Genomic DNA, 12500 nt, shown 5'->3' on the forward strand with positions numbered 1-12500 from the left:
TTGGCTTCATCTTTGACCAGGTAACACACACACACACACACACACACACACACACACACACACACACACACACACATAAACACACACACACACACACACACACACACACACACACACACACACACACACACACACACACACACACATACACACACACACACAGAGAGACACACACACACACACACACACACACACAGAGACAAACACATACACATAAACACACACAGAGACACACACACAAACGCACACACACACACACACACACACACACACACACACACACACACACACACACACACACACAGAGACACACACACACACACACACACACACACACACACACACACACACACACACACACACACACACACACACACACACAGAGAGACACACACACACACAGACACACACACACACACACACACACACACACACACACACACACACACACACACACACACACACATAGCCTTTTGATGTTTTGTCTCTTTTTGGTATTTTTTATTCCATATCTGTTTAAAGGTTTTTGCCGCTTTTTCGAGTTTTTTTCCAACATTTTTTCGATCTTTTTTTTGCTTTTTTTCTCAACCCTCCCCCCAATGTTGAACCCAGAGTTACGCCCTTGTATCTGCTGTTGTTTTGTGTTGTTAAAACATAAATAAAAGAAGAACACGTGTGTAGAAGACAGCGAGCGGACGCCCGTTGTTTTAACGTTGTTCCGTAGTTTGTTCCTCGGCCGTATAGCAGCAGAGAAACCCCTGATACTCGTAGTACTGAGTCCCTGCTGACGTTGTTCCCATGCTCTGCTCCTGTCCAGGTCTCCTCTCTGCTGGTGCTGAACTCCACCCCCTTCACACACTACCCCAACCCGACCTTTGACCCCCTGGGGAACTCTGGGATCCTGGAAGTCAAACCTGGGTCACCCATCATCCTCAAGGTGAGACACAAATACACAAAGTGGGTCTTATCCTGCACCGGTGGAGCCCAAAGCCCGACCCAAGTGTCTTTGCTAGTTTAAGACCGACCCAGTTGTCAGTTTCCCGTCCAGCGCCCACGTCGTTTAAATACCAAATGCACCTGCAGCCATCTGGGGCCCATGCTGGTCTTACAGGGAGGTGTGTTCAGGTGCATTCTGGGCGTGCTGGTCTTACAGGGAGGTGTGTTCAGGTGCATTCTGGGCGTGCTGGTCTTACAGGGAGGTGTGTTCAGGTGCATTCTGGGCGTGCTGGTCTTACAGGGAGGTGTGTTCAGGTGCATTCTGGGCGTGCTGGTCTTACAGGGAGGTGTGTTCAGGTGCATTCTGGGAGTATTGCTATCTTGAGGCAGCGGGAAGTGATGGCACCATTGACCAACAAAAACCTGGTCTAAAGTCAATAACGCAGCATTTCATTGTTATTTTAACAGAGCATTAGTAAAATGCTCCTAGGCTCGTGCACAGCACGTGCACACTATGCTTGTTACACACACAGGGACGCACAGCAGCACACACACATGCAGAAGATTACAAATACAAATATTACGGTGCAAATCCTCCATCATAACAGCAATGCTCCAAGGTCCAAACGCGCCTGGCTTTTAAAGGGAATGGGAGATGATCTCTGATTGGTTGATTGCATGTTACGCCCAAAACACACCTCTGATTAATGAAGACACTAAGGTCAACCCTTTAGAACCATGTTCCCGGCACACGGACCCTTTTTACTGCCGTCAAACTAGCAAAAGTGGATTAGGACACGCCCTAAACACACCTGCAGCAGGATCTTCACGCCGTGACCTCAGATCGTTGAAATAGGGCCCAAAGTCCTCAAATGTTCTGCTACTTTCGACTTTTTACTGTGTGACAAAAGGAGAGAAACAAGACAGGAATGTGTCTACAGAGTATGTGCGCCCTGTGATATTACTTGAGTACTTGAGTAAAGATGTGAGTACTTCCTGCTGTGGTTTCAGGGTAAGAACCTGATCCCCGCTGCTCCCGGGACGTCCCGTCTGAACTACACGGTCCTGATCGGAGAGTCGCCCTGCCTGCTCACCGTGTCCGAGAACCAGCTGCTCTGTGATTCGCCGGATCTGACCGGGGAACAGCGAGTCCTGGTAAGTGATTAGAGCTTAGCCCCAGAGCTTCACCTGTCAGACACACCTGTATGGGATCTGAGGAGATGAACTAAGATCAGTTTTATTTGGGACATTTGATTAAGGAAGGAAGGGAAGAGAATACAGGACCCCCCCCCCCCCCAAAATAAATATGCTAATGATGCATTGAATTATGTGATTGCATAATCATGTTTTTCTGGAGGGATTGGTATACGAGAGGAAAATAAAGTAGAGGAAAGGAAAGAACAAAAGATTACGCAGACAAACGGGATGAAAAGAGAAGAAAGGAAAAGAGGTAGGAGGAAGAAAATGAAGGGAGGGAATGAGATGTAGAAAGGAGAGTAAAAGAGGTTGTAATGAAAATGGGTAGGAGGAGTAGAGAAAAGGAGATAAGAAGGGAAAAGAGGGAGGTAGAGGAGGAAAGGAGAGCAGAGAAGGAAGGAAAATGGAGGGGTGAAACAGAGAGGAGAGGTAGAGGAGAGAAGAACAGTGAAGAAATGAGAAGAGGAGGAAAGGAAACAAGGATGGAAGAGAGGAAAGTAGTGAAAGAATTAGAGGAGAGTCGGGATGGAGAGGGAGAGGAGAAAAGAGGGGAGGAGGCGAGAAAAACAGAATGTAGATGATGAGGAGGAAAGAGGGAAATGAAGACGAGAGGAGAGGAGGAAGAAGAGGAGGCGAGGAGGAGAGGAAAAGATGGATGAGATCAGAAAGGAGAAAGTCATTAAGTGCAGCCGCAGGGAATCATGGGTAATTGGTCTGATGTCACAGATCAGAGGATGACAGACAGACACACAGAGACACACACACACACACACACACACACATACACATACACACACACACAGATACACACATACATACACACACACATACACACACACACACACAGACACACACAGATACACACATACACACACATACACACACACACACACACACACACACACACACACACACACACAGACACACACACAGATACACACACACACACACACACACACACAGACACACACAATCACACACATACACACACACACACACACACACACACACACACAGACACACATACACACACACAATCACACACACACACACACACACACACACACACACACACACACACACACACACACACACACACACACAAATGTTCAAAGTGAAGAGACAAACTATTGATACATTATTAAAAGTATTGATCACTAATCAATATAGAATGTCATGTTGTGTTTCTTCTTGTTCTCTCTGATGAATAAATAAGGTCTACTCTGTCTTCATCATTTATTCACGAGTCTGTTTTTATAATCAATGTTTATTACAGGATGTGAGAGGAAACGCTTTAATAAATCATGAAAACAGGAGACAATGCAGATAATTAATACACATATACATTGATAGTCTGAGTCGATGAAGATGTGTGCCAGTAAATCAGCCTGCATTCAACGGACACAACCCAGGTCTTTCCATAGATCTGTAATGGGGGGGGGGGGCAGTATCTGTAGGGAGCTGCGGCCAGCAGTGTACCACTGGGGTGTCACATTCACACATTCATACTGGAAGCTGCCCAGTACTACCACAGTCTGATCTGATCACATTCATACTGGAAGCTGTCCCAGTACTACCACAGTCTGATCACATTCATACTGGAAGCTGTCCAGTACTACCACAGTCTAATCACATTCATACTGGAAGCTGTCCCAGTACTACCAGTCTGATCTGATCACATTCATACTGGAAGCTGCCCAGTACTACCACAGTCTGATCTGATCACATTCATACCTGTCCCACCAAGCTCGCTTCTTTAACCTTTAGGCCACAACAGACTTGTCGTTGCGTTGTGAGGCGGTGTGAGAGTCCCGTACAGGAAACAGGAAACATGACTGCCTCTATCTCTGCCACAAGAACGTTTTAAAACCCCAAACACAAGCTGTGAACTGGCTGGGAGTTTGGGGAACAGCTGACAGTTTCCTCACTCCCTCCGTCTCTTTTCTTTCTCTCTTTCTCCGGGAAATGAAGCTGCCTTCAAGTGTGGTTGGAAATGTCCAGATCTATAAACGATCTGACGGGAAAGCAGATAACATGGAGGGGGCGGGGTTTATGACGTGTGCTGCAGGCTGCCACCGGGGGGGGCTTCACTTAAACAGTCTATGCTTCGACCCCTGGTTGAAACAGGTGCAGTGCCTTGTGCTAAAGCAGCCACTCTGGACTTGACCAGCTGAGTCGGAGAAACAAGGCTGCATTATCATTTATATTATATATTTCCTTACACACAAAGCGTTCACTGCTTTTCTCTTTGTTTGGACGTTGTTCCAAAAGCCGAGGAGCAACAACGGCAAAAGCAGGAAAGATTAAATGAGATCTGTCAGAAATAAAAAAAAAAGAAACTGTAATGTTCTTATGGTGTTTCATATTTGTTCCAGTGCAGCCCTGATAATAATGTACATCTGTTTTTTCTGCAGATCCTAGTCGGAGGTCTGGAGTACTCCCCAGGTACGCTCCATATCTACTCCGACAGTGCCCTGACGCTGCCCGCCATCATCGGCATCGGAGCGGGCGGAGGTGTGCTGCTCATCGCCATCATCGCCGTGCTGATCGCCTACAAGAGGAAGACTCGCGACGCCGACCGGACGCTGAAACGCCTCCAGCTGCAGATGGACAACCTGGAGAGCCGGGTGGCGCTGGAGTGCAAGGAGGGTACGTTAGAGCGAGTGGAGTGTAAGGGGAGTACGTTAAGCTACAGACACACCCACCAGACGGCCGTTACGCACCCACCAGACGGCCGTTACACACCCACCAGACGGCCGTTACACACCGACCAGACGGCCGTTACGCACCCACCAGACGGCCGTTACACACCCACCAGACGGCCGTTACGCACCCACCAGACGGCCGTTACACACCGACCAGACGGCCGTTACACACCCACCAGACGGCCGTTACACACCGACCAGACGGCCGTTACACACCCACCAGACGGCCGTTACACACCCACCAGACGGCCGTTACACACCCACCAGACGGCCGACCGTCAGCAGTAAAGCCAGCGGGACTGATCAGTCTCCCCGAGTTGGTCCAGAAAGTTCCTCAGAACACCGAAGAGACGAGACGTAATACGTCTCCATAACAGCAGGCGGCGCTAATCTGGATTGTCGCCCAAAAAATGAAAACCGGCAGCTGATTGGACGAACGCGTCACGTGCATCTGGCTGCTCCCCGACCATCATGGCGTCTCGTTCAGAATACGATCTCATATTGTCCTAAAATAGTTCACCGTAACGTGTTTCTGGAAACATCTGAAGAGAGAAACAGGCCGTGCAGCTGCTGAATCTGTCTTCATGTCAGATCAACAAAGGTTATCGGCTCGGTGTGTCTGCGCCTTTAGTGCGAGTGGAGTGCAAGGAGGGTACGTAGTGCGAGGATAACGTGGTCTTCGGGTTAGGCTTAGAAACAAACACACAGGCACAGAGTTTCCTCGACTGATACTTAGATGACCGGAAATACAGAAAAGCATAATAGGTCTCCTTTTAAACTGTAAGCCTGCCTGGTGTCTGACGTACAGTAACAGAGATATTAAGTCTGTGTTCTTCTCTCCCTGCAGCCTTTGCAGAGCTGCAGACAGACATCCAAGAACTGACCAACGACATGGACGGAGTGAAGATCCCCTTCCTGGAGTATCGAAACTACACCATGAGAGTCATGTTCCCCGGAATAGAAGAGCACCCGGTCCTAAAAGAGCTCGACGTACGAACAACACACACACACACACACACACACACACACACACACACACACACACACAGAACAGGGCTGCTCGATATGAGGCTAATATGCGACAACATTTTTGAATATCACGATAACGATATTATCTGTGATTAAGGGCGTAAACATTGGGTTCAACATTGACAGTTAACACAAAAAAAACTGAAATGTACTCAAAAAAGGCGACGAAAACTCCGAAACAATCTACCAAAACGTTGAAAAATGCGACAAAAAACTTAAAGAAGGAACAACAATTTCGGAAACACTTCAAACAAATGAAAGGAAATCATTTCCAACTTTCCTTTCAACAAATTAAAACAGTGAATTGATTATAAAAGGCAGCGCTAAAAAACAATGACAGTTACATTTGAAAGTGCAGTTTTCTTCTGATATTAACTTTCAACCAGAGATGCACCGAATCCAGATTCAGATTGGGCTGAATATTGGGCTTTTTGACGGGGTTGGGTTTCTGCTGAACCCTACGCTGTCACTCCGCGCTACGCTGGTCGCCGTGATGACGGCGCCGTTGATTACAGGAAGGTGTTTACGTAGGTGGAGCTTCAATGCAGCAGGCTGAGAGGAAGTGGAAATGGAACTGGTGAGCAGAAAAAGGGTTGTTTGGCAGTACTTTCAGTCAAAAGAAGGCCATTCAAGTCCAGCTACATGTTCAATCTGCAATGCTGATTAGTCTGGTGGTGGCGAGGACCCTAAACAATACACAACATCACCGCTGTTACAACATCTGGTATGAAACATCTGGAAGAATACGAGCTGAGCATGAAGGAATCTACAGACAGCAGCCAGAATGCAGCAACTTCAGGTACGGCAAAGGAAGGACAGTCACTGTTTACTTCATTAATGTGTTGACTGTGTTCATGGACTGAGGACGGGACGAGGACTCAGCAGAACCTCAACCAGGGGGTTCAGGACTCAGCAGAACCCCAACCAGGGGGTTCAGGATTCAGCAGAACCTCAACCAGGGGGTTCAGGATTCAGCAGAACCTCAACCAGGGGGTTCAGGATTCAGCAGAACCTCAACCAGGGGGTTCAGGATTCAGCAGAACCTCAACCAGGGGGTTCAGGATTCAGCAGATTCTCAACCAGGGGGTTCAGGATTCAGCAGAACCCCAAACATCTGGATTCAGTGCATCCCTACTTTCAACTAACACAAAAATCTCAAGAGTGTCTTTCACGATGTGTTTATTGCGCCGGTTGATACTGCGATGGCAATACAAAAACGATATATTGTGCAGCCCTAACTAACACAAATATGACTTCATTACTTCTATCTGCAGAACAAATAGCAGGAAATACTACAGAAATAGTCTGAGCAGCTTTTAAGCAGAATCTGCAGCTTCTGGGCCTCCATGCAGCTTTAATTAAGCGAACGCAGCAGGATGCTCCAAGCCACCGAGCCTCTGAACTGCATTTCCTCAGATCCTCATAACGAGGTGTGGAAGTAGATCCGTCTCTGGGTGGAGGGATATGGCAGAAAGGTTTCTTTATCTTTTGTCTTTCTGTTCTCAGTGGACCGACGTCGGCCCCAGAGCATTTCTGTCTTCTTAATCCACTCTGAATCTTTATTATTATTATTATTATTTCAAGAACATGTCTTTGTTTTCGTTGGTTTAGATATGTTAAGGCTTCTTTGGTTATTAGGGTTTAGAAATATCACAATATATACAGTGAGATGGTGTAAATTGGACTATTGTGATGTTCTCACACTGTCGATGTCTCTGGGATGCGAAAGATGTCAAAACATTTAAAATAATTGATTACTTCTCATAGTGCACACGTGGGCGTATCAACACAATGTTTTTTTTCGATGTCTTTGTTAATATTTCAGCGATAATCCAGCGCAGAAATGTGGTTTAGATATTGTAGGAATCAACACAAATCTCCGCTCGCACTTTTTGTCAATAGACAAAAAGTCAAGGAGTCTAGGAAAAGTCAAAAGTATTGACAGAAACTTGGAAAAAAGTGACAAAAGTGTCAAAAAAGACGACCAAAACGTTGGGATTTTTTTTACATTTTGATCCAGAAAACCCAAAAGTTGCAGGTTGGTCGACGGGAAGACGACATAAGGGTTAAGATGGAGAAAATGCAGTTCCTCAGAGGTTTAACTCTCGTCTGCTGTAGTACCAGTTTATGAAGTAACTTCCTCAGACGTTTGGTGGATATTACAGATCTGCAAAATCAAGCTTCACCATGTCATTATATTTCCCCAAATGAAGATCTAAATGTTGGTTCAAAGCTCCATCTGCAGCACGTGTCAAACTCGAGGCCCGCTGGCCAAATCTGGCCCATTTCTTGTCACTTTTTTTGAAGTTTTTGTCACTTTTTTGAAGTTTCTGTCACTTTTTTTGAAGTTTCTGTCACTTTTTCTGAAGTTTCTGTCACTTTTTCTGAAGTTTCTGTCACTTTTTCTGAAGTTTCTTCACTTTTTCTGAAGTTTTTGTCACTTTTTCTGAAGTTTCTGTCACTTTTTCTGAAGTTTTTGTCACTTTTTCTGAAGTTTTTGTCACTTTTTCTGAAGTTTTTGTCACTTTTTCTGAAGTTTCTGTCACTTTTTCTGAAAGTTTTCTGTCACTTTTTCTGAAGTTTTTGTCACTTTTTCTGAAGTTTCTGTCACTTTTTTTGAAGTTTCTGTCACTTTTTCTGAAGTTTCTGTCACTTTTCTGAAATTTCTTCACTTTTTCTGAAGTTTCTGTCACTTTTTCTGAAGTTTCTGTCACTTTTTCTGAAGTTTCTGTCACTTTTTCTGAAGTTTCTGTCACTTTTTTTGAAGTTTCTGTCACTTTTTTCTGAAGTTTCTGTCACTTTTCTGAAGTTTCTGTCACTTTTTCTGAAGTTTCTGTCACTTTTTCTGAAGTTTCTGTCACTTTTCTTTCTGAAGTTTCTGTCACTTTTTTTGAAGTTTCTGTCACTTTTTTTCTGAAGTTTCTGTCACTTTTTCTGAAGTTTTTGTCACTTTTTCTGAAGTTTCTGTCACTTTTTTCTGAAAGTTTCTGTCACTTTTTCTGAAGTTTTTGTCACTTTTTCTGAAGTTTTTGTCACTTTTTCTGAAGTTTTTGTCACTTTTTCTGAAGTTTCTGTCACTTTTTCTGAAGTTTCTGTCACTTTTTCTGAAGTTTTTGTCACTTTTTCTGAAGTTTCTGTCACTTTTTCTGAAAGTTTCTGTCACTTTTTCTGAAGTTTCTGTCACTTTTTCTGAAGTTTCTGTCACTTTTTCTGAAGTTTCTGTCACTTTTTCTGAAGTTTCTGTCACTTTTTCTGAAGTTTCTGTCACTTTTTCTGAAGTTTCTGTCACTTTTTTGAAGTTTCTGTCACTTTTTTCTGAAGTTTCTGTCACTTTTTCTGAAGTTTCTGTCACTTTTTCTGAAGTTTTTGTCACTTTTTCTGAAGTTTTTGTCACTTTTTTTGAAGTTTCTGTCACTTTTTCTGAAGTTTCTGTCACTTTTTCTGAAGTTTTTGTCACTTTTATATATATATATATATATATATATATATCTTTATTTATATATCTTTATTTCAAGGACAAATGCTATCGTTTGTACAGAGATTGTATTTTTTACATTTTCAATCCCTCCCCGACCAACCCAGAACAGTCTACCTTACATAATATTCATCAATAGTAATAGTACAAAATATGATGAGAATAATAATAATAATAATGATACAATATTAAAATAAAATAAGATTAAACAAAATAATTAAAGAGAGAGAAAAACAGTTGGACTCCACAATCAAAAGTGTAGCAATGATACAACAATGAACCCTAACCCTACATATGTACAAATGTAAATACCTGGAGAAACAGCTGGAGCATGAGTTAGTCATACAGAGAGGTGTGTGTAAAAGGTACCAATGAAAATCCCACTACTCCCCAGGAAGTACATTTATGGCAGAGAAATAGGATAATAAGGGTTTCCAGACATATGAAAATGTATGGGAGCGTCTAATTGAATATTTAATCTTTTCCAAATGTAGGTATAGTTATTGTCACTTTTGTCGATGTTGTTTTCAACCTTTTTCTGAATTATTTTGGTCATTTTTTTCAACGTTTTTTGCACTTTTTTTGGCACTTTTTTTTAATGTTTTTGGCGTTTTTTTCTATGCTTCTGTTGCTACCCAACAACCCTTTTTTTGCCGCTTTTTTTTTTTTTTCCTATGATGGCTAAGGAACGTTTCTTGTTTCCTGACTTTTTTTAGGGCTTTAAGTCGACCAAACTGTAGGTGTAGACTATACGCGACACGCAACAAGACAGTCACAGATATTTGACCTGTCTCTTAACCCTCCTGTCTGCTTTTCCCGACATTTTTGTCACTTTTTTCCGATGCTTTTGCACTTTTTTCAAACGTTTTTGTCACTTTTTTCAACACTTTTTTAAATGTACGGTCAACAAACCTAACTTATATGACATTATACCAAATGTTTGAGTTAATAAAAGCAGACATTATGAATTATTTTGACTATTAGTTAAGATCAGAGGATGCTGAGCGGATCACAGACTGTCAATGTTTAGTCAGGATACGGTTTTGAACATTTTTTTTAAATGCTATAATTTTGAATGAAACACCCAAAAATAATCATTATTTTGTTTAAATGTCGTATGGGTTCTATACAACGTACATCCATGTTATTTTTGGGCAATTTGGTTCAAAGAAACCCATATTTCTGATATGAAAAACCTTGAAAACGGGTCATACTTTAATTAATAATAATTAAAGCAGGAACATTGTTAATCTCGCTGCAGCGGTTAGGTGCTCCCATCATGTCAGTGAGACACTAACCGTACCATGTGTTTGTGATCCAGTCTCCAGCTAACGTAGAGAAAGCTCTGCGTCTCTTCAGCCAGCTGCTCAACAACAAGATGTTCCTGCTCACGTTCATCCACACTCTGGAGGCCCAGCGCTCATTCTCCATGAGAGACAGAGGGAACGTGGCCTCGCTGCTGATGGCCGCCCTGCAGGTACCACCGCCGCTGATCATCACTCATACTGACTCATAGCAGCTATTTACGGTGGAAATACACACAGCACACGCAAATACACACAGCACACGCAAATACACACAGCAAATACACACAACACACGCAAATACACACAGCACACGCAAATACACACAGCACACGCAAATACACACAGCACACGCAAATACACACAGCACACGCAAATACACACAGCACACGCAAATACACACAGTGCTACACGCAAATACACACAGCACACGCAAATACACACAAATACACACAACACACGCAAATACACACAACACACGCAAATACACACAAATACACACAGCACACGCAAATACACACAGCACACGCAAATACACACAGCACACGCAAATACACGCAAATACACACAACACACGCAAATACACACAACACATGCAAATACACACAGCACACGCAAATACACACAAACACACGCAAATACACGCAAATACACACAACACACGTAAATACACGCACAACACACGCAAATACACACAACACACGCAAATACACACAAATACACACAGCACACGCAAATACACACAACACACGCAAATACACGCAAATACACGCAAATACACGCAAATACACACAACACACGTAAATACACACAACACACGCAAATACACACAGCACACGCAAATACACACAGCACACGCAAATACACACAAATACACACAACACACGCAAATACACACAGCACGCGCAAATACACGCAAATACACACAACACACGCAAATACACACAACACACAAGTGCTACAAATACACACAGCACACGCAAATACACACAACACATGCAAATACACACAGCACACGCAAATACACACAACACACGCAAATACACGCAAATACACACAACACACGTAAATACACACAACACACGCAAATACACACAACACACGTAAATACACACAACACACGCAAATACACACAACACACGCAAATACACACAAATACACACAACACACGCAAATACACACAACACACGCAAATACACGCAAATACACACAACACACGCAAATACACACAGCACACGCAAATACACACAGCAAATACACACAGCACACGCAAATACACACAACACACGCAAATACACACAGCACACGCAAATACACACAACACACGCAAATACACACAACACACGCAAATACACACAGCACACGCAAATACACACAGCACGCGCAAATACACGCAACACACGCAAATACACACAACACACGCAAATACACACAAATACACACAGCACACACAAATACACACAGCACACGCAAATACACACAGCACATGCAAATACACACAGCACACGCAAATACACAAGTGCTACAAATACACACAACACACGCAAATACACACAACACACGCAAATACACGCACCACACGCAAATACACACAACACACGCAAATACACACAACACACGCAAATACACGCAAATACACGCACCACACGCAAATACACGCACAACACACGCAAATACACACAGCACACGCAAATACACACAACACACGCAAATACACGCAACACACGCAAATACACACAACACACGCAAATACACACAGCACACGCAAATACACACAGCACACGCAAATACACACAACACACGCAAATACACACAACACACGCAAATACACACAGCACACGCAAATACAGAAAC

General features: G+C 43.4%; 1 protein-coding gene across 1 annotated transcript in view; it reads left to right on the forward strand.

The window, feature by feature from the left end:
• plxna3 (plexin A3) overlaps nucleotides 1-12500 on the forward strand; it is a 208193-nt gene that overhangs the window by 181420 nt on the left and 14273 nt on the right. The window contains exons 21-26 of the mRNA XM_078254092.1: nucleotides 1-20; nucleotides 818-937; nucleotides 1948-2091; nucleotides 4548-4782; nucleotides 5686-5828; nucleotides 10664-10819. The exon at nucleotides 1-20 is cut by the window's left edge and continues 100 nt beyond it. Of these exons, the coding sequence (XP_078110218.1) occupies nucleotides 1-20; nucleotides 818-937; nucleotides 1948-2091; nucleotides 4548-4782; nucleotides 5686-5828; nucleotides 10664-10819 (818 nt within the window). The remainder of the gene's footprint in view (nucleotides 21-817; nucleotides 938-1947; nucleotides 2092-4547; nucleotides 4783-5685; nucleotides 5829-10663; nucleotides 10820-12500) is intronic.

Source organism: Sander vitreus, chromosome 7, assembly GCF_031162955.1.
Source record: "Sander vitreus isolate 19-12246 chromosome 7, sanVit1, whole genome shotgun sequence".
In the NCBI taxonomy this organism is placed as follows: domain Eukaryota; kingdom Metazoa; phylum Chordata; class Actinopteri; order Perciformes; family Percidae; genus Sander; species Sander vitreus.